Consider the following 23,910-nt stretch of genomic DNA (forward strand, 5'->3'; position numbering starts at 1 on the left):
TATTTTACATCCTATATGGATTTGTATCGAAATATTTGGAAACAGACTGCATCTAAAAACATCTGAAATAATAATCAGAAGTATCGGCTAATCCTTAAAGACATACCTGTGCTCTGTCCTGACCTAGAAGGTAACTCTGGTCTATGCTTAAGAAGATTGATTGTTATCCCTTTACATATGTATTTGTATCTAAAAACGTTTTTCTCAAAAGTGGTTGGCTTATCCTAAACTGCATTACGTAACACCTACAGTACACTAGGTTGGAGATTACCTGCGTCCTTGTACCCTGATTCAGACAGGCTTTTAGAACAGGTCAACCTCTCTTGTCACATATTTTATAAGGTAGGGCATGGGGTCAGGCTTAAGGTAATGCACTCTATGCACTCTAAGGTCATGCACTCTGACCTTTTTGACAGGTCTGGACACCCAGGGCTGGTCATCTGAAAGTTAGTCGTAGAGCAGGATTAGGATCTTAAGGGCTAAAAGGAGCAGGCAAGGTCCTCCTGGTGAGAGGCACAGCCATACCCACCCACCCTCCCTCACACCCTCCCTCAGGGTGTCACAAATTCTGTCAGAGTTCAGTCCAGAGCCTGGTGGCATGATCAGGGACCTCTCCTCCCTCTCTACCAGCCTAAACCACCCTGCTCTGCCCAACACTTCTCTCTGTACAAACCACTTTACAGAAGCAGGTAGCCAGATATGACTGTGCTATTATTCCATTCTTTAGGCTTGAGAGAGTTTGCGTAGCTCAAGCTAAACCAGCTGTTTTCTTCCAGTGATCTGCTGTGGCTTTAGTAAGAGGGAGAGGCCTATTACTATAGTGACCACACTCAGTATTTAGCACAGCCACTGTTTACAGGCAGTACACACCCTCACACATACTTTGCATAGTGCATACACAGTGAAACACACACACACACACAGCCTCAAACATGTACACACAGCGGAGGAGAGAGGGCACACCGGGGTCATACTGCTTTCCCCCTCTCACTCACTGACTGCATAGGTTGACATTTTTGGCCTTTTAAAGGGGCAATCAGCAGTTGTCACATCCATTTTTGGACTTATAAATGAATGATTATTGATGAATATAACCCGTAAATGTTGGGGTAACTGAGTTTAACTGACGTACCCCATCAGAACCCACAATATAAGATTGTTGTACTCCAATGTTTGTGAACAAAACAAACACACAAACACCGTATAGCCTCAAAAAGATGGTTAAAACTATCATTTTGGTCAGTCCCGACATTCATAGCGTTGTCTATGAATTTGCGAGCGATTGCTTATCTCCAGCCCAATCCCTCAGCTTTTTACCAAAACAGTGGCGGGGACTACACTGTTGTTTCAACTGCTGTTTGGCCCTTTTAAGTTGATCATGTGTACGTGGTACAGTATGCTAATTTCCGTCAAGCTTTGTATAATGATCACATACGCAAAGAAAGTGACGGACACCCTCGTGTGCACGCAGTTATTTTATCTGCACAATTCTGTAAAAATAGCCTGATGGACATTTCTGGGGCTGCTGTGTCGAATCGAGTAAGTGACAATACTCTCACCATGTCATAGGGTGTGTCAGTGACCCCGGTGAGTAGAGTTCTGTTCTGTTGTTGTTCAGTCAGCAGAGATGTGCTGTGTTGTCAGTGACATGACCCAGTGTTTCTCTTCTGCTCGGATGGTTGCTCTGACAACAGCTGTCAGACTGGGACAGATTGGGGATCTGACTAGATGGGGCACTTCCTGCCCTCAACACTCTAACTTTCTCACACTGGATCCGGTCTGGCTCAACCTCACTGTGCAACGTATGCACGTACGCGCTCTCTCTCACTCACTCACTCTCACTTGAAGATACAAAAGGCTAGCATTCAAACTCATATAGGCCGTGCTGTTCTAGAATGTAACCAGTAGCTACTAAGCCCTCATAGCATAGCAGGTGTGTCAGTAGTGTAGTGAAGCCAGTGTATCCTGAATAGCTGAATCTGCAGTCATCACTGGGACCATTATGGACCTGCTCCTCCACAACAGACCCGGTTCTGTACTGTGGGTCGTAGCTGGAGGAAACCGCAGCCGGCTAAATAGACCTCATTTACAACGAGCTGCCTGCTGGAGAAAGAGCATACAGTATTTATGCCCCTACATGCTGATTACAACATGCTGAGTGTGCTTTGAGAAACTGCTGCTCTTTGTACAAGGGCAGCAGTGGAGGGAAGTGAAAGGCTGGGCTTTTGAAAGAGCTGTTGATAATCACACAGACAGATGCATGGTTGTTCATGGTTATTATTGAAGTACTGTACATGCAGCATAACCAGATGAGTAACTCGTTCTTGACAAATATGCAGGTTTGTTTTATCAGTAAATTCCTATTTGGTCTGATGCTTTAAGCACACTGTTTGATGAAATAATTAAGACACACAAGTGACCAACGTGCCATTGGAACAAAGGAGTGATGGTTGCTGATAATGGGCCTATGTAGATATTCCATAAAACATCAGCCGTTTCCAGTTACAATAGTAATTTACAACATGTCTACACTGTATTTCTGATCAATTTTATGTTATTTTAATGGACAAAAAATGTGCTTTTCTTTCACAAACAAGGACATTTATAAGTGACTCAAGGCCGTCATTGAAAGTAAGAATTTGTTCTTAACTGACTTGCCTAGTTAAATAAAGGTTAAATAAAAATAAAGTGTGTATGGATGCTTTATAAAGCCAGTTACATTTAACAGTTAGGCTATTGATTATAGACCTAATTAAGTTGCCGTTTCCTCTCGCCTCACTTTTCTTAGACAATTAAGGCAAGTGCTGTTTTCTCGTCTCCTAACTCTTCTGCTGTCTCAGCCGCATTGTTCTCAACACCAATATGCTGGGTAACTTTGCTATTATGCATGTAGCAACATGGTCTAGGAAAAGGCGCCAATTCAGCAACGCACTGTTTCAGAACCGTGGACAGCCCATTTGTTATAAAATATCATTTTTATTAGTGTTGCACCATTCTTAAGTAATATAACCATATATAATTTCAGTAGCACATGTCTTAGTGATGTGCTGCCATCCCCCCGGCTTCCACAATGTATTAGTCCACTCAGACAGGTGTCTTGTACACCATGAAATTATGATTTTTTTGTGGGGGGGGGGCAGCTGCTCAATTAAAGAAATCTTGGTTGACCAAACAATCGACCAGTCGACTAAATGGGGTCGGCTCTAATCGAGTATTTATCTTGTTATGGTCAGAACACACCTGACTAGTACTGCCAGCAGAGGACACCCTGTTGCCTAGAGCTGTAACCAGGCTATGGAGAGCCCTCGCCACACTCCCGATGCCCTCACCCTTACCCCCTTGTCGTGGTACTGTAGACCTACTGTAGATGTGGTCCAGTAACAGTCCCTGTCTCTACAGATCAGTCAGAAGAAGCTGAAGAAGTATGAGAAGGAGTACCACACCATGAGAGAGCAGCAGGAGCAGCAGGAAGCTCCCATTGAGAGATACGAGGTACTATGCATGTTTCCACTTGAGTCATTTAGCAGACGCTCTTAAGAGCGGGTTACAGTTGGTGCATTCATCTGAAGATCGCTGGGTGGGGCAGCCACATATCACAGGGATAGAAAGTACATTTGTCCTCAAAGTAGCTATCGGTAGAGTCACACAGCATTGGAGTGAAGGAGTTGAGTTAGTCTCTTAAGTGGACTGTGCACACAAACATCTACTTGTGCACAGCCTCATTATCCATTACATAGTTGTAATGCCAGGAATGTCTGGAGGGGAGTTTGTGTACGGCAGCCAGGTCAATTTTTAATCAAGGCTTATTCTCAAAGGTTGTTATTTACAAGCGTAGTTAAACATTATATATGTCACGAGTTGAGAGAAACAGGAAGAAGATCGGAGGATCTTCAATAGTGCAGCCCGGCAACAGGCTACTGTCTTCTCTCTCTCACTATTCTCTACTCTTTCCACTCACGCACTCCTCTTTCCTTTCTCCTTCTCTCACTCACTCACTCACTCACTCACTCACTCACTCACTCACTCACTCACTCACTCTTTCCTTTCTCCACTCTCTCTCACTCTCGTCTCCTCTCCCAATCTTTCCACTTGTTCCTCTCACGCTCTCCTTCACCTACCCACTCCTACTTTCCTCCTCTGTCCTCTCCTCCTGTCCTGTAGAGGGAGAACCGTCGTCTCCAGGAGGCTAACATGCGTCTGGAGCAGGAGAATGATGACCTGGCCCATGAACTGGTCAGCAGCAAGATCGCCCTGCGCAAGGACCTGGACAACGTAAGGCGGACGCATCATCCCAAAATTCCGTTTCTTAGACTTGTGCGAGTGTGTAAACGTGGGCGTGCATGTGTGTGTGGTGCGCTCGCACGTTTTCTGTTATCCAAAACCCATTTAGCTGTCAAGTCCATTTTTTTTTTTTACTCCCGATAGGTTTGTTGTTGTCATTTGGTATTAGCTATTGTCAGTTGACCTTGTCACTGTATCCATGTGTGCAACTGTCCCTCAGGCTGAGGAGAAAGCAGACGCTCTGAACAAGGAGCTGTTGATGACCAAACAGAAGCTGGTGGATTCGGAGGACGAGAAGAGGCGACTAGAGGAGGAGTCTGCCCAGGTCTGTCTCTGGCTGAAAATAATATTGCTGTCTTGGAAGGACAATAGAAGTTGTTGGATGTGAATGTGTTGGATTGATTGATAAGTCATTATTTTGAAGTGAACTGCCATTGTCCTCTGGAGAGTTGCTGAATATTTTTGTTCATCGTCAGGTTCCTTTTCTGCTCGGGCACCTTGGTGGGAAAGCAGTGTTCTCTCTCTCTTTTTGGCCGTCTCTTTAAGACAGGGGGATGGTGGGCTCCCCCATGTACTGTGGCTGTGGTCTGTGTTCCCAAGGACATGACTTATCGTCTAGCAGAGGGCCTACTGTATTTCTCACTTACGTGTACAACGGTCTCAGGGGGCATCTGCCATTGCCACTGTCCTTTGCTGACGTCCTCTTGATGACTACATATTTTCTACTCTGTGTGTGTGTGTGTGTGTGTGTGTGTGTGTGTGTGTGTGTGTGTGTGTGTGTGTGTGTGTGTGTGTGTGTGTGTGTGTGTGTGTGTGTGTGTGTGTGTGTGTGTGTGTGTGTGTACTACTCCTTGAGTGTGTCACTACTGTACGCACTTTACAGGCCCAAGGACAGTTGACCCCTGTCCTGACTGAGACGAAGTCCTTATATTCTAGGTGAAGTTATTCATTGTGCATGTGATATCAAGTCGACGTGCGTGTGCCTGTCTGTCTACAGCTGAAAGAGATGTGTAGACGGGAGCTGGACAAATCAGAGTCTGAGATAAAGAAGAACGGTTCCATCATAGGAGAGTACAAACAGGTACGGTTGACTATTGTATTCTCCCCATTCTGTATTTAATAAAATTTCATTCAAATGTATTTATAAAGCCCTTTTTACATCAGCAGATGTCCCAAAGTGCTATGCAGAAACCCAGCCTGGTGTTACATGGCCATTAAGGCCAGATCGTTCTTCAAGATGTTCATAGATGACCAGCAGGGTCAAATAATAATCACAGTGGTTGTAGAGGGTGCAACAGGTCAGTACCTCGGGAGTAGCCAAGCATTCAGAGGTCGAGACAGCAGGTGCGGTAGAGAGAGAGAGTCGAAAACAGCAGGTCCGGAACAAGGTAGCTCGTCCGGTGAACAGGTCAGGGTTTCATAGCCGCAGGCAGAGCAGTTGAAACTGGAGTAGCAGCACGACCAGGTGGACTGGGGACAGCCAGGAGTCATCAGGCCAGGTTGTCCTGAGGCATGACCTTCGGGCTCAGGTCCTCCGGGAGGGGAGGGAGAGAGTGAATATTAGAGAGAGCATACTTAAATCCACACAGGACACCAGATAAGACAGGACAATTACACCAGATATAACAGACTGACCCTAGCCCCCGGCACATAGACTATTGCACCATAGATACTGGAGGCTGAGACGGGTGGGTCAGGGGACACTGTGGCTCCTTTCGATACCCCCGGATAGGGCCAACCAGGCAGGATATAACCCCACCCACTTTGCCAAAGCACAGCCCCCACACCACTAGAGGGATATCAACAGACCACCAAATTACTACCCTGAGACAAGGCTGAGTATAGCCCACGAAGATCTCCTTCACTGTACGAGCCCGAGGGGGCACAAAACCGGACAGGAAGGTCACGTCTGTGACTCAACCCACTCAAGTGATGCACCCCTCCTAGGGACGGCATGGAAAAGCACTAGTAAGCCATTGACTCAGCACCTGTAATAGGGTCATTCCATAAAAATTGAGCTCTCTAAGAGAAAGCCCTGCCTCCAGCTGTTTGCTTAGAAATTCCAGGGACAATTAGGAGGCCTGCGTCTTGTGACTGTATCGTATGTGTAGATATGTACATCAGGACCAAATCGGAGAGATGGGTAGGAGCAAGCCCACGTAATGCTTTCTAGGTTAGCATATAATCAGGCCTAGCCTTAACAGGAAGCCAGTGTAGAGAGGATAGCACATATGATAAATTGTTTTGGTTCTAGTCAAGATTCTAGCAGCCGTGTTTAGCACTAACTGAAGTGTATTTAGTGCTTTATCCGGGTAGCCGGAGAGTACAGCATTGCAGTGGTCTAATCTAGACGTGACAAAATCACGGATTAGCTTTTCTGCATAATTTTTTGAAAAGTTTCAGATTTTTGCAATGTTACGAAGATGTGAAAAAGCTGTCCTTGAAATATTATTGATATGTTTGTCAAAAGAGAGATCAGGGTCCAGAGTAACGCCGAGATCTTTCACAGTTTTATTTGAGACGACTGTACAACCATCAAGATTAATTGTCAGATGAATTTGTTTCTTGGGACCTAGAACTAGCATCTCTGTTTTGTCCGAGTTTAAAAGTAAAACATTTGCCGCCATCCACTTCCTTATGTCTGAAACACAGGCTTCCAAGGTAGGCAATTTTGGTGCTTCAACATGTTTCATCGACGTGTATAGTTGTGTGTCGTCCACATAGCAGTGAAAGTTGACATTGTGTTTCTGAATGACATCACCATGAGGTAGAATATATGGTGAAAACAATAGTGGTCCTAAAAGAGAACCTTGAGGAACGCCGAAACGTACAATTGATTTGTCAGAGGACAAACCATCCACAGAGACGAACTGATATCTTCCCAACAGATAAGATCTAAACCAGGCTAGAACTTGTCCATGTAGACCAATTAGGGTTTCTAATCGTCAAAATAATGTGGTGATCGATGGCGTCAAAAGCAGCACTAAGGTCTAGGAGCACAAGGACAGATGCAGAGCCTTGGTCTGACGCCATTAAAAGTTCATTTTCCACATCACGAGGGCAGTCTCAGTGCTATGATGGGGTCTGAAACCAGACTGAAGCATTTCGTATACATTATTTCTCTTCGGGAAGGCAGTGAGTTGCTGTGCAACAGCTTTTTCTAAATTTCTTGAGAGGAATGGGAGATTCAATATTTGTCGATTTTTTGTTTTTAACATTTTACGGTTCAAGGTTGGGCTTTTTCAAGAGAGGCTTTATTACTGCCACCTTTTAGTGAGTTTGGTACTCATCCGGTGGATAGGGAGCCATGTATTATGTTCAACATAGGAGGGCCAAGCACAGGAAGTAGATCTTTCCGTAGTTTAGTTGGAATGGGTTCCAGTATGCAGCTTGACGGTTTAGAGGCCATGACTATTTTCATGAATGTGTCAAGAGATACAGGATTAAAAAAACTGGAGTGTCTCCATTGATCCTAGATCCTGACAGAAATATGCAGGTTTTATTTTCCCCATTCTGTATTCTCTCCATTCTGTATTCTCCGCATTCTGTATTTTCTCCTCTGATGGCAACATCCTATTTATTCGTTTATTTGTCAGGGACCATGTAAAACATGCCATTGCACCTGATTTAAATTAAATAAATTCAAATTTTAATCTGGGCAGAAAACAAACAGTAATACATCAATACAATATAACACACAATAATACATATGTATTGAACAAAAATATAAACGCAACAATTTCAATGATTTTACTGGGTTACAGTTCATATGAGGAAATCAGTCAATTTAAATAAATTCATTAGGCCCTAATCTATGGATTTCACATGACTGGGAATACAGATATGTATTCTGTTGGTCACAGATTCCTTAAAAAAAGGTATGTGTGTGTATCAGAAAACCAGTCAGTATCTGGTGTAACCACCATTTGACTCAAACTGCACGACACATCTCCTTCCCATAGAGTTGATCAGGCTGTTGATTGTTGCCAGTGGAATGTTGTCCCACTCCTCTTCAATGACGGTGCGAACACGCTGTCGTACACATCACCATGGGGCACTCTGTTCACAACGTTGACATCAGCAAACCGCTCGCCAACACAATGCCATACACGAGGTCTGCGGTTGTGAGGCCGGTTGGCCGTGCTGCCAAATTCTCTAAAGCGACGTTGGAGGTGGCTTATGGTAGAGAAATTAACATACATTTTTTTGGCATCACCTCTGGTGGACATTCCCGGCAGTCAGCATGCCAATTTCAAGGTCCCACAAAACTTGAGACATCTGTGGCATTGTGTTGTGTGACAAAACTGCACATTTTAGAGCGGCTTTTTTTTATTGTCCTCAGCACAAGGTGCACCTATGTAATGATCATGCGGTTTAACCAGCTTCTTGATATGCCACACATGTAAGGTGGATGGATTATCTTGGCAGAAGAGAAATGCTCACTAACAGGGGTGTAAACAAATGTGTGTCCAACAATTCTGAGTTTTTTTTCCTTCAGGTTTGCCTTGATGCTAGCCAAGGTACTGCACACTCTCACACTGGTTGGCAGGTTGTTCTATTATCCAGACGCTCTGATTGAAGAAATTCGATGGACCTAGACTGAGTTGAGCAGTCCCCTTCTGTTATCCACTTATCCACAGTTTATTTTGTAATCAGTAAAACCAATTATCTACAGTGGCAAGAAAAAATATGTGAACCCTTTGGAATTAATTGGATTTCTGCATAAATTAGTCATAGAATTTGATCTGATCTTCGTCTTAGTCAGAAGACCTATATAAACCTTGAATTGCTGATACTATTTAAGGAAAATGTTTATACGTGTTAAATGTTTATGCTTAGCTCACATAAGATCATTTAAAAGTATGTAAGGTATATGTAATAGAATACATGTGGCAAAAACTAATATAGACATTAATAAATGCATGTCTTCCAAAATAGGTTTTACAATGATGGGGGAATGCCAAGATGGCTGCACGGTGGCTTCAACACAGTCCTCTAGTTGATATATAAATCGTTGAGTAAAACTCATCCTATCCATATGTTTAATTCCTCAACACAAACTTCAGTTGACATAACCAAAGCTAGATTACACAACACTGAGGGCATAAAAGGTACTGAGGGCCAACAGAAATAGTGTCACTATTTTAAAAACAGATGTAGCTACCTTTTGACAGGAATCTAAAAATATGAATAGGAAATAGAAAATGACAGAAAATGATCAAATTGATGGTAGCTTCTCCGCCGGCTGCGATGTGCCAGTTGAAAGCATCTCTTCGGATCAGAAAGCAGAAAAACGGTGAGGGGATGTGGTTCTTTAAAAATAGTTTCTCTCTGGTCCCCATTGCGGTGCTGAGAGGCCGTTTTAATATGCCTCCTAACAGTGTGATGTATGGTAGAGTGTGGTAATAGGTTCCTGTGAACTGATCTGGGACCAGCAGTAGGCTGGAGATTACACACATCAGGAATAGCAGGCTGACAGACTGAGACAGACAGGTGTGTTGAGGAAAAACTCGTTCCAAGGATCAGGCAGAGCTAATTTTCCAGTTTATCAATGTTTATTCAAGCAATTGCAAGGAATTTAACTCTCCGGATATACCGGGGAGGAACTTGATTATTTTACACAGTCTTTATATACTTATTCTTCACAAAGAGCTGTTTACCTCTCGTAGGGGGAGGTACGCTTACAAAATAGATGAGGTAATAGGCTCCACTTTCTTAGAACAGTACAAACAAGAACAGTTCTCACAGCCTATGATAGAGGAGTGATACGATCTTTAAAGCCTGAACAGAGGAAAACGACATTTTCCCCCTGGCTAGGTTTTTAGTGCCCTACAAATAAAGAGGCAGTAATGTATCACTCATCTGTGCGGTATGTAAAAGAGGGCACTGGACAGCTGTGGTATTATTCAACGTAAGCATTTTACACAGCATTAGACCGTAACAAAACAATTTTGCTCTGGCAGGTTGGGAACAAGTAGAGCAGGGGAAGAGGTGCAGGCTTTTGTTCTAGCCCAGTACTAACACACCTGATTCCACAATCGAAGCCCTTGCATTGGGTGTGTTCGTACTGAGCTGGACCAAAGCCTGAAAAACCCTCGTTGGCGCAGGGTAGTTAGCGAGTCTGTCTGGCGGAGGCAAGGGTCTTGCCTTAATGATCTAAACCATTTATAACCTGCCCACAACAAAGCCTTAGTAATCCCAGAGGTAAAAACCCTGCCCTCCAAATAACCACGACACTCTAAGTGACTGAGACACCGTGTCTCTGTCTCTATTCTCTCTGATTGGGATCATTCATAACACATTGTTTGTTAATTACTGTAGCTTATGCAGGGTAATGAATTTCTGTTTTTAGTGTTGCCTAATTGCTCCGGCAACCTATTTTAACCATAGCCGTGGCGATGAATCAGGCTTTCTCTAAATTAAGATGTGTGTGGTATTGCCGCGGTGACAGGGAGGGCGGAGTGGGATAGATGGGATTTCTTGGGTGAAAGGGGGGTGATCAAATTGATCAAATGTTCCAGTTAGGATGGTTAATTTCCCATCGATCTCACTGCGTCCACCTCCCTGCGGTAAGGTGGACGCATGGGGTGGGTTGTATTCATAAGGGCACACCGTAGCCAGACATTTTCCAATGGACAATGAGTTGTTTGTTATTAGACAAGTCCAGGTAGTCCCTCCCTGTTTCAGTCAGTTTTCTTCCGTGTGGTGCCTAACGAATACTCCCCCGGTGCAGAGTAGGGCCGGCCGGATGGTTAGGTAATCCTCTAATGACAGGAGTTGTGTTGTGTAGTTGAGTTAATACACTTAACTGTAAGAGGATAGAGCCACAGCCTGCCTGGGATTACACTCACATACAGATGAGGGAGGATTCATGGAAAGGTGTTTGAGATTCACCCTGTGTTCTAACCTCTTGACCTTTGACCTCTATGTTAACCCCTGTAGATCTGCTCCCAGCTCAGTGAGCGTCTGGAGAAACAGCAGACAGCCAACAAGGGAGAGCTGGAGAAGATCCGGGTGAGACCATGTCACAGGACATCACACAATCACATGACAGACTGCTCAATCGCGTGACATAGCGCTGTTTTCAAATGTGCACGCTTTCTTTGTGTGGCTGTGCGAGTGAGTGTAGTTCTCATTTTATTTATTTTCCTTCCGCTTAGCAAGTTAACATTAGCTGCTGAGTTTATTTCGTCTTTATGTATACAGGTTAGTCTCATTGAGATAAAAATGTATTTTACAAGAGAGACGATGTATGACAGCCCACGCACGCACCTATCCAAAACCTGTATATGTATGTCAAAAGTTTGGACACACCTACTCATTCAAGGGTTTTTCTTTATTTTTTACTATTTTCTACATTATAGAATAATAGTGAAGACATCAAAACTATGAAATAACACATATGGAATCATGTAGTAACCAAAAAAGTGTTAAACAAATCAAGATATATTTTAGATTCTTCAAATAGCCACCCGTTGCCTTGATGACCGCTTTGCACACTCTTGGCACTCTGTCAACCAGCTTCACCTGGAAGGCTTTTTTTGTGTGTTATTCATACAGCCGGAAAGAACTTCTGGATATCAGAGCAGCGGCATTACGACCAAGAATATGACTTTCCCAAATTGGATCCTTTGTTCGTACCCCCAAGGGCAATTGAACTTATCCCAGAGGCTGCTCCAAGACGCCGCCGGTGGAGAAGAGGTATTCGGAGTGGACTTCTAGTCCGACTCAGGAGGCGTGCACACCATCCACCACTTCCAAGTATATTACTCGCTAATATTCAGTTTCTGGACAATAAAGTAGAAGCGCTCAGGACGAGGATCTCCTTCTAGAGAGACATCAGTGACTGTAACATACTCTGTTTCATAGAATCATGGCTCTCTCCGGATATACTGTCTCCGTCCATATAGCCAGCTGGGTTCTCAGTACATCGCGCAGACAAGAATAAAGAACTCTCCGGGAAGAAGAAAGGCGGTGGTGTATGTTTCATGATTAAATACTTGTGGTGTGATTGTGATAACGTAAGTAAACTCATGTCCTTTTGTTCACCCGACCTAGAATACATCACAATCAAATGCCGACCATATTACCTCCCAAGAGAATTCACTTCGGTTATAGTCACAGCCGTGTATATTCCCCCTCAAGCCGATACCACGACGGCCCTCAAGGAGCTACACTGGACTTTGTGCAAACTGGAAACCACATATCCTGAGGCGCATTTATTGTAGCTGGGGATTTTACCAAAGCAAATTTGAGGAAAACGTTACCGAAGTTCGATCAACACATTGACTGTAGTACTCGCGCTGCAAAAAACACTTGATCACTGCTACTCCCCCTTCCAGGATTGCCTACAAGGCCCTCCCCTGCTCTCCCTTCGGCAAATCAGATCACAAATCAGATCACAACTCCATTTTGCTCCTCCCTTCCTATAGGCAGAAACTCAAACAAGAAGGCCTATTCAATGCCTGTCTGACCAATCGGAATCCATGCTTCAAGATTGTTTTGATCACCCGGACTGGGATATGTTCCGGGTAGCCTCGGAGAATAACATTGATATATACACGGACACAGTGACTGAGTTCACCAGGAAGTGTATAGGGGATGTTGTTCCCACTGTGACTATTAAAACCTACCCAAACCAGAACCCGTTGATAGACAGCAGCATTCGTGCAAAAATGAAAGTGCGAACCACCGCATTTAACCATAGCAAGGTGACTGGGAATATGGTTGAATACAAACAGTGTAGTTATTCCTTCCGTAAGGCAAAACTTCGGGTACGGAGACAAAGTGGAGTTGCAATTCAGCGGCTCCGATACGAGACGTATGTGACAGGGTCTGCAGACAATCACGGATTACAAAGGGAAAACCAGCCACATCACGAACACCGACGTCTTGCTTCCGGACAAGCTAAACACCTTTTTCGTCCGCTTTGCGCATAACACAGTGTCACCGATGCGGCCCACCCCCACGGACTGTGGGCTCTCGTTCTCCGTGGCTGACGTAAGTAAGACATTTAAATGTGTTAACCCTCGCAAGGCTGCCGGCCCAGACGGCATCCCTAGCTGCGTCCTCAGAGCATGCGCAGACTATCTGGCTGGAGTGTTTACGGATATATTCAATCTCTCCCTATCCCAGGCTGCTGTCCCCACTTACCTCAAGATGTCCACCATTGCTCTTGTACCCAAGAAAGCAAAGGTAACTGAACTCAATGACTATCGCCCCGTAGCACTCACTTCACAATAACCTCTCCCTTAACGTCAACAGAAAAAGGAGTTGATCGTTGGACTTCAGGAGAGAGAGTATGCCCCTATACACATCGACGGTACCGTAGTAGAGAAGGTGAAAAGCTGTAAATTCCTCGGCGTACACATCACTGAAAATTTGAAATGGTCTACCCACACAGACAGTGTGGTGAAGAAGGCGCAACAGCGCCTCTTCAACCTCAGGAGGCCCTCACAAAAAGATCATCAAGAACGTCAACCACCCGAGCCATGGCCTGTCACCCCACTACCATCCAGAAGGCGAGGTCAGTACAGGTGCTTCAAAGCTGGGACCGAGAGACTGAAAAACAGCTTCTATCTGAAGACCATCAGACTGTTAAATAGCCATCACTAGCTGGCTACCACCTGGTTACTCCACCCTGCACCTTAGAGGCTGCTGCCCCATGTACATAGACATGGAATCACTGGTCACTTTAATAATGGAACACTAGTCACTTTAATAATGTTTACATACTGTACTGCTTTACTCATTTCATATGTATATACTGTATTCTATTCTACTGTATATTAGCCAATGCCACTTCGACATTGCTCGTCCAAATATTTATATATTTCTTAATTCCATTCTTTTACTTTAGATTTGTGTGTATTGTTGTGAATTGTTAGATACTACTGAACTGTTGGAGCTAGGAACACAAGAATTTTGCTACACCCGCAATAACATCTTCTAAATATGTGTATGTGACCAATAAGATTTGATTTGATTTAGTAGTGGTTTCTTTGCAGCAATTTGACCATGAAGGCCTGATTCACGCAGTCTCCTCTGAACAGTTGATGTTAAGATGCGTCTGTTACTTGAACTCTGTGAAGCATTTATTTAGGCTGCTATCTGAGGTGCAGTTAACTCTAATGAACTTGTCCTCTGCTGCAGAGGTAACTCTTGGTCTTCCTCTCCTGTGGCGGTCCTCATGAGAGCCAGTTTCATCATAGCCCTTGATGGTTTTTGCGACTGCACTTGAAGAAACTTTCAAAGTTCTTGAAATTTCCCGGGTTGACTGACCTTCATGTCTTAAAGTAATGATGGACTGTCGTTTCTCTTTGCTTATTTGAGCTGTTCTTGCCATAATATGGACTTGGTCTTTTACCAAATAGAGCTATCTTCTGTATACCACCTCGACCTTGTCACAACACAACTGATTGGCTCAAACGCATTAAGAAGGAAAGAAATTCCACACATTAACTTTTAACAAGGCACATCTGTTAATTGAAATGCATTCCAGGTGACTACCTTATGAAGCTGGTTGAGAGAATGCCAAGAGTGTGCAAAGCTGTCATCTCAGTGCGAGAGGCGTCACTACAGACACCCTGGTTTTGAATCCAGGCTTTATCACAACCGGCCGTGATTGGGGGTCCCATAGGGCCACGCACAATTGGCCCAGCGTCGTCCGGGTTTGGCCGGTGTAGGCTGTCATTGTAAATAATAATTTGTTCCTAACTGACTTGCCTAGTTAAATAAAGGTTAAATCAAAATAAAAGGCTACTTTGAAGAATCTCGAATATAAAATATATTTTGATTTGTTAAACACTTTTTTTGTTTAATACATGATTCCATGTGTCATTTCACAGTTTTGATGTCTTTACTATTATTCTACAATGTAGAAAATAGTCAAAGTAAAGAAAAACCCTTGAATGAGTAGGTGTGTCCCAACCTTTGACTGGTCCTGTATATGCGTGTATTTCAAAGGGACTGGGTTAAAAGCGGAAGTCGAATTTCGGACCTTGTGTTCAATTGACCAATAAGGTGATCTTAATGTATCATGGAATGTAAAATGTATACTATCAGCATGCATAGTTATAGCCTAATATTCAAACGTCAGTAGTCCTATATGAGGATTAGGAGATTAGGAGGACAAAGAATCCATTTCTATTCCCTTTTGATAACACAGACAGAATAGCCCACTTCTCTGTTTCCCTGTACCTTAGGACTCTGGATTGTGATATTGGATGATCATGGAGTTGGTATACAGCTTCTCATTTCCAGGCTAGGCGAGGTGGTGGGGTGAGGAGGAGGATGAGAGGGCTCTTGAAACTGCGGAGGACTATATCTCCCGTAAAGAAGAGACCCTCAGCCTGCCTCCTCTTATCACCCTGCTACCTTCCTCACGGCCACATTGCTCATTACTATTGCAGCTGCCTGTACTTACTCAGACAACACACCACACACTGGGGGAAAATGACAGGGGGAATGGGAGGGAGATACCCGTGTGAGCTAGCTGGAAAGTGAGGAAGCCCCCAGTGATGTAGTTTTGTAAACGGCGCCTGCTCTTAGATGCTGTGATTTGCGTGGTGTATTGTTGTGGTATAACACGGGATAGGCTTAGAAGTCTCGTGGTGTAAGCTGTGCCTGCCTGGTATAACCTGTGTCCTGGTCTCTCCCCTGTACAGGTGAAGGTAGAAGGCTGGGAGAAGTGACTTGCCTCTGTGGTGTAGCCATGTTTTAACCCCTGTTCCCGCTCTATGTGGTCTCTCCCCTACAGCTGAAAGTCGAAGGCTGTGAAAAGTGCTCCATCCTGTTCAACAAGGAGGGTCGTCTGAAGGCAGCGAGGAAGATGAAGGAGGGCAGTGAGGAGGAGACGGACGAGGAGAAGGAGGCGCTGAAGAACCAGCTCAGAGAGATGGAGCTGGAACTGGCCCAGACCAAACTACAGCTGGTGGAGGCAGAGTGCAAGATACAGGTACGAGGCTCACTTCAAAATGACCCCGATACTTCTGCTTAAATTGTTGTCATCCACACTGTAGCTACCCACGTAGACTAAACTCAGCTGAGATCCTCCATCAGTTCATTTAAATCCTAACAATTCATGATTTCATTACTGAAGGGAGTTTGAGGCAATACTGATGATGATACCGTTATTTACTGTTGTGCCTCATCTCTTACAAAAGCTTTCCAGAACTTGCAAACTGCTTTTTATACTGTTCAACATACCTTGTGTCAATTGAAGCTTATCCTCAGTACTGAAAAAACTAAACTAATGGTATTTTCTAATGCAAGAAATAGACCTCTAAACCTTTCACCTATTACTACCTGTCAGGGCAAGGAGATTGAGGTTGTAACCTCATATAAATATCTTGGAATTCTAATTGATGACGGCCTCTCTTTTAAATTGCATATTCAACAACTTACAAAAGAAATTCAGCTGAAATTGGGATTTTATTTTAGGAATAAGGCCTGTTTTTCTTTTGAAGCCAGAAGGAGGCTAGTATCAGCTACATTTATGCCTTTACTAGACTATGGGGATATTTTATATATGAATGCTTCCGCTCAGTGTTTGAGATCAATTGACACCCTTTACCATGGCACTTTGAGATTTATTTTAAACTGCAAAACCCTTACGCACCACTGCACTTTGTATACCAGGGTAGGTTGGCCTTCTCTAGTCACTCATAGGCTCAGTCACTGGTATACTTTTATTTAGAAAGCCATTTTGGGTTTCCTACCTTTTTATTTGGGCATTTTCATTGTTCAGAAATGTGGTGGCTACTCTCTTCGTTCGCTGGACTTTATCCTGCTAACTGTTCCAAATGTCCGATCTGAATTTGGTAAAAGGGCTTTTATGTACTCTGCGCCATCGTCTTGGAACACCTTACAAAATACTTTTAAACTGGAAGAACTTGTCCCGATTTGGTGTTTTTAAACCACTGATGAAGGATTTTGAGGCTGATTCCCTGACCTGTCAATGTTTTTAATTTGTTGTTTTTGATTTTTGTTATACTCTTGTGAATTCTATGGTTTTTACTAGATTACTTGTAGTTTTTCATGTGTCTGTCTGTCTAATTTTTGTAATGACTTGGTGCTGCCTATCTTGGCCAGGACGCTCTTGAAAAATAGATTTTAAATCTCAATGAGCCCTTCCTGGTTAAATAAAGGTTAAATAAAATGAATAAAATAATACACATTTTCATTCATTCTAGTTTTAATCTCCTGTTTCCTTACACCAGGCTAGCCCTGCAGCTCTAGCCCATTGCCTAACCTCTTCCCGTTATGTTTCTCCCCCCCGCAGGACTTGGAGCACACCCTGGGTCTGGCTCTCAACGAGGTCCAGGCTGCTAAGAAGACCTGGTTCAACAGAACCTTAACCTCCATCAAGACCGCGACAGGAGCACAGGGCAAGGAGACCACCTAACTTGAGACAATCTTCCTCGACCACAGACTGTCTCCTTCTCCCCGCCCTGCTCCCAAACCTCCCCCTGTCCCACTCCCGGCCTCCCCCCTCCTTCTCCTAGTCAGAGGTACCACCCACTCACTGGACTGGAGCAAACCAAACGGTTTTTAAAAAAGGACTAAGCTCAAAGGTACCACTGCCCCCAAACGAAACAAAGTACTTAATTAAAAAAAGAAAAGAGAGGTTTCAACGTTAGTCTTTATACTACTGATATTTAACAGGTAAGGAAGGAGCTTTCTAGAGAGCTACCTGGACTGTCCTTCCAATCCAGACCTGGGAAATACAATCCGTTTTACTGTCCTCTCTAGACTGCTTGCACAAACAACTCCAACTGTAATCTAAGTGCTACGAGTGCTAACCTCTTCCTTCTTCTCATTTCCGTTCCACGATGCCATTCTTTTCTATACATGTATGATCATGAACGTGCTTCTGTATAGACGTGCATCTGTGAAGACTGAGCACACCAGAGTGTATGTATGCGCGTGTCAGTGTGGGCGGACATTTAGCCGAATGTGAGTGTGTGCATGTTTGTATGACTGGCGATGGTTCTGAGTGTGCGGTGAACCTGTGAAGCTCGGAGTGTGAGTTTAGCTCGGAGTGTGAGTTTAGCTCGGAGTGTGAGTTTAGCTCGGAGTGTGAGTTTAGCTCGGAGTGTGAGTTTAGCTCGGAGTGTGAGTTTAGCTCGGAGTGTGAGTTTAGTGTATGAAAAGTGGATGCTGTATAGTGTGCGGAGGTTGGAGCTATATGAGGAGGAAGAGGATCTTATTGACGAAGCCTTGATGTGAAGGGTTAAGGTGAACATAATGTACAGCATAACAGTAGATATATTAGCAACAGCCTGGGGTCTGTCCGGTCGGTGGTGCAGTAGCAGACGGAGGCCACTAGTGGGCGATGTCCTGGTGGTCCTGACGCAGTCCTCAAAATGCGCTTTCTGGGCCGGGACAGGCTGGGCTCAAAGCATGGGAGCTCCGAGGCTGGAGCTGCAGATATAGAGATATGGGTGCGGCCCTCCCTTGGCTCAGACCCCACCCCATGCACTCCTCCCTCCACGGCTGTGTCTGAAATGGCACATGTTGGACGCAGCTCATCACTCCTCCACTCTGAGACCAGCTGCTCCTCTGGGGTTCCTAGATGACCCCTCATGACCTCATCGGTCCAGGTTATGTTTTATGCCGTGTTATTTTCGCTCCATGACACGCCCCCCCAGACCTAGTCAGTGACCCCACTCTCCCGACATAGACATAAACACACACAGACGTTACAGGCACCCTATGCACACTCTGACTCCACTCTCCCAATGTAGACATAGACACATACACACATCACAGCCAGCCACCTACCTACCTCCACTCCTGAGAGGGAGAGAAATGGCGCAGGCATGTCGTCTGGTCGTCAGTCACAGGCTGTGTGCTTATGTGTGAGACTGAGTCAGCCAGAGACTTAACTGTTGGGGCTCATCAGAGGTCGTTGGAGGTCAAGCTGGCGTTCTCCCTAAAGGAGTCTGGGGCACGTTGCGGGATGTCATGAGCAGACATGATTCCTTGTTTTACATTTTTGCTCTACGTAATATATTTCTATCTGAACGCTCCCTGGTAGAGCTCTGTGTCTGTATTGGGGAAGGTCCTACTCTCTACTGATAGTCTGTGTGCGGGTTTGTGGTGGGAGGGGCGGTCTTCGCACCTTAATATTCATATTTATAACGTATGGAATCCGGCTAAGCTTGCTTAAGTCTGTGTTGATGTCAGTGGAAGAAGTAAGGCTTGTGCAATGTACTGAGAACAAAGAGGCTGTTCCGTAAGGCACTGGGTTGTACATAAAAAGCATTCTGATGATGAGTTTTTTTGGTTTATTCTTTTGTACTTCTACTCTCCGCTGTAACTGTACTAATTAATAATGTTGCCTACAATAATTACGGACTGTGTTACAGATTAATGATGATCATAATGTATGTTTTTTTTGCTCAAAGCTCCCTTCGCTTTAAATGTCAGGCAAAACTTCTGTCTCATCCATAACATGCCAAAATGTACCTTCCTTCATCCAACATTACTGAACGTGTGGAACATTGTACTAGTGTAGGTTGCATTATTCTGCATTTCAATATAAAGCTATGAACACAGGCCTATTTGTTGTTTGTTTCATTTTTATGCTCATCCGAATGTATGGATGGATCATACACTTTATAGTCCTGACTATTTCTCTTTTTCTCCCTTGCATGTTGGCTGAATATAATTCAAGTCATTATAGGGTCTCTATCCTGCTCCATGATCAATAGAACGAGTATCAGATTCCCATTGCCATGTTACCTCTGGTAATAACGAAGCAGAGAGATCTGATGTCTCACTTGTCTGTCTGCCTGGGACAACTCCTGGGGTTGTGTCCCAAATGGCACCCTATTCCCTATACGGTTCCCTGTTTTTGACCAGGGCCCACTCTGGTCAAAAGTAGTGCCCTTCCAAGGGGAATAGGGTGCCATTTGGGATGCAGCCCCTACTATCCTGCTCCACTGAAAATACCTTGAAACCCCTTTAATACATCCAGGTCTCTCTTTTGTCCTCTTTTCAGAAGGATCCTTCTCCCTCCCTCTTCTTTATATAGTTAAATAAAAACATTTTAAATATCCCTCTCTCTCCCTCCGTCCCTCTCTCTCTCTGGTGATTAATAAGGGCCATTGCTCAGGGGCCCAGTGGCACTTTATCCCTCCCGCTCTTCATCCTTCCATTCACCCCTTTTTATTCCGCTTGGGAGAAAAGACCGTGAAGGGACTAGAGCAAGGTTGTCAAACTCATTTAGCCCCATTTAGCATTCAGGCTTCAACGAGGTCCGGAGAGCTGCACTGGAAATTTGTCAAATTTCCTCGCTGTCAAAATGTAGCAAATTGTCCTCAACTCTTGGAATCTTCTGGTGCTCCCTGACTGTCTAGCTTTCATTTCGGTGATCATTAGCAGCTGGACACAGTCAAGAAACTTTAGGAATGTATGTCCATTATCATTTCTACAGTTTCGATTTGGTTTTAGGATTTTTAAAGTATATTGAGTTTTTTTTCTTTTTCTCAAATCACAGCAGGCTGAATTGGACCCCCTAGTGGGCCGTATGTTTGACACCTCTGGGCTAGAGCGATAGACAGGTACCATGGTAACCAGGTAGGAGTAGCCCCTCTGTAATGATATTGTGCAGTGATGGGGTTTCCTTCTCTCTCTGTGATCTAACTGCGCAGGTGTGGTGACAGTCGGGTTTGGGAGGAGTGTGAAAAGGATATGTGTTCCTCTGACTGCCTGTTTACCCACAAAAGCCTTTTCAGAGGCTCTCGTCGTCTCATGTATTGAGTACCCAAATAATATTACAAAGCACACTGTATCAAAAGGCGATGTATATTTCTCTGTCAAATTAAACAAAACATTCTCAACCTTAATATAAAATAATCTCTTGAGTAAATCTTTCTTTTGGGGGGGGGGGGAATCTCAGACGATTGTAATATGAAAAGCTCCTGCTATTTTTATGTTATTCTGCATAATTGGGTTCTGTTGTTCTAAAAACAGTCTCCGTTGTCAGTCAACTCATAACCCTGACACCCTAGCAAGCTGCCTAACTCCTAGGCAGTGCTGGCAGCAGAAATCCCCTAATTGCAGTTTCTTTTTCTAGTCCCAGAGGACATTTGATTGTTTTCTTTGTGTTGTTTTCTCTTCCGTAATGAAGGAGCTATTTTTAAACATGCAGCATTACACCCCTCAGTTGTCCCTGATTTTAAATATACAGCGTGTATGGATTGTGACAGCTTTGTTATATCATTTAAGTGTTTATAACTTTGGGGCCCCCATAAAGTTATCACCGGGCTGAGGTTTCTGCTTGTGGTGAGGTGTGGGAAACCTGTTACCGGCAGGGAGTAACGAGCGTCAGCATTCTGCAATCAAAGAGACACCCCCCTCCTTTCCACCAATCCCTACTTACCTTACAAAAAATATAGCCTACCACCCGGCAGCAGAGTATGGGCGGAATGTTTATGGGGTTAAGTTGCAGGCAGGCACTGAGGCAGCATCGCTCTGTGATTTGGGAGTCGAGAGGGACCAGGGCGCCCAGATGGGTTCACACAGGTTTGGCCTCAGAGTGACCCCCACTCTCCCTTCATTCCCACCCTTCGTTGCAGACCCCTCCACCCCCAACCCCTTCTCCACTGACACAGGGGGAGGTGTCATTGCCCAGTTGGTCGTCTCCAAAATCTAAAATAGGAGCATCCTGGGCCCAGTCATGGAGCTGCTGTGTGTGTGCGCTGCTACCGAGACCCTCCCACTAATCCTGATTACTTTCCCAGATGGAGAGACGGTGTCTCTATTAAACAACTTGGCTCTGGTCTCCCACAGTACATCCATACTGGAGAGGGAGGTATAGGTATTTTGATGGTCTCTTGCCTCCCCAGTGCAGCAGCTAACAAACTAATTTCAACATGGACAGCACACCAATTTAAAACCAGTTCAAATACTTTAGCCGGGCTTGATTAATCGTGCCTGGTTCAATTTACATTTACATTACATTTAAGTCATTTAGCAGACGCTCTTATCCAAATTGGTGCATTCACCTTATGATATCCAGTGGAACAACCACTTTACAATAGTGCATCTAAATCTTTTAAGGGGGGGGGGGGTACTGGAATGGAACTGGCATGGAACTAATAAAATAGATGAGTACAAACACCTGCATATCTGGCACTCTAAGCAGACTAAAGCAAACACGAAACGTATTTGAAAGATTTCAAATAGTATTTGAACCCAGTTCATGTAATCGTTTACAGTCTCCGTTAATGTTGAATACGGGAGATATTAGAGATGTCATCCAATACAGTTGACTCAATCAGCAGCTATGCTGCTCTGCGCGTGATTGACAGCTGTTTTGCTCAATTACCCCCTAGTTTATTATTCAACCTTTAAATTGGTCCCCACTATCATACTCTGAGAAATGTTGTTATAATGAAATCCCCTGGTAGCAGGAGAAGCAGTGTGCCGCGTTTGTCTTTTAATTGAAGATGTTTTGCTAAACTACCACTGAGATTATAGACACTGAGTGGACAAAACATTAGGAGCACCTTAATATTGAGTTGCAGCCCCTTTCGCCCTCAGAACAGCCTCAATTCGTCGGCGCATGGACTCTTGTAAGGTGTCGAAAGCGTTCCACAGGGATGCTGGCCCATGTTGACTCCAATGCTTCCCACAGCTGTGTCAAGTTGGCTGGATGTGCTTTGGGTAGTGGACCATTCTTGAAACGCATAGGACACTGTTGAGTGTGGAAAAACCCAGCAGCTTTGAAGTTATTGACACACACAAACCGATGCGCACGGCCCCGACTACCATACCCCGTTCCAATTATCTCAAGCCTTAAAAATCCTTCTTTAACTGGTCTCCCCTTCATCTACACTGATTGAAGTGGATTTAACAAGTGACATCAATAAAGGATCATAGCTTTCACCTACCTGGCAGTTTGTCATGGAAAGAACAGATGTTCTTAATGTTTTGTACACGTTGTGTATTTCACGCTTTTTCTTCAGTCCCCACTATTATTACTTGTATCAAACTAACCCTGAGACAAGATTCAATCTCTACTTCTGATTAAAAAGACCAGCTAGCCCTCTTTCCTACTCAGCCTTTTATACACTCTTATAATATACTTTTCAGTCCCCACTATCATGACTTCCATCAAATTAGCTGTACAATAATACATCTCTGCTTCTGAGGGAAAAGAGACAAGGATATTAAAACACAGCAAATACATTTTTTTAGTCTGCATTTACTTCATGGTAATAGAAAAGGAGATTGACACTTTAAAGAAGATTCAGTACTTTTTATTATTTTGTCAAGCATAAATTATGGCAAATACAGTGACAAAGTACATATCACCATGGTGATTTTGCTACTAATAATTTAATACCACAGCTAGAAAACATCTACTGCCCGTCATTTCGAATGAAGCGCCGCTCGCTCAGAGGTTTGTGCACAATCGTCACTTCGCATTAGATTACCTTGTTGATAGTAAATTTATAATTCAAATTGATAATTGATTTGATGCCACATGATCGTAAAAAGTGCGAGAGGCACAACTCCCGACAAGTTGGGCTGCTTTCTACGGAGTTACTTTTGTGCCAATAAAACGCTAAACCTTTACTTGATTTCACTGGCACAAATATAACGCCGTAGTCAAAA

General features: G+C 44.0%; 1 protein-coding gene across 4 annotated transcripts in view; it reads left to right on the forward strand.

The window, feature by feature from the left end:
- LOC120026363 (rab GTPase-activating protein 1-like) overlaps nucleotides 1-19,843 on the forward strand; it is a 137,853-nt gene extending 118,010 nt beyond the window's left edge. For 3 of the 4 annotated variants that reach the window (XM_038971203.1, XM_038971204.1, XM_038971207.1), the window contains 7 exons: nucleotides 3,400-3,492; nucleotides 4,162-4,272; nucleotides 4,502-4,606; nucleotides 5,279-5,362; nucleotides 11,224-11,295; nucleotides 16,040-16,237; nucleotides 17,564-19,843. In XM_038971203.1, coding sequence (XP_038827131.1) covers nucleotides 3,400-3,492; nucleotides 4,162-4,272; nucleotides 4,502-4,606; nucleotides 5,279-5,362; nucleotides 11,224-11,295; nucleotides 16,040-16,237; nucleotides 17,564-17,686 — 786 coding nt within the window. In that variant the 3' untranslated portion in view covers nucleotides 17,687-19,843. Of the gene's footprint in view, nucleotides 1-3,399; nucleotides 3,493-4,161; nucleotides 4,273-4,501; nucleotides 4,607-4,757; nucleotides 5,049-5,278; nucleotides 5,363-11,223; nucleotides 11,296-16,039; nucleotides 16,238-17,563 lie in introns of those variants that run through there. The other variant, XM_038971206.1, reaches the window with a different exon arrangement.
- Nucleotides 19,844-23,910: the final 4,067 nt, after the last annotated feature.

The sequence above is a fragment of the Salvelinus namaycush genome, chromosome 31 (assembly GCF_016432855.1).
Source record: "Salvelinus namaycush isolate Seneca chromosome 31, SaNama_1.0, whole genome shotgun sequence".
NCBI classification, from domain to species: domain Eukaryota; kingdom Metazoa; phylum Chordata; class Actinopteri; order Salmoniformes; family Salmonidae; genus Salvelinus; species Salvelinus namaycush.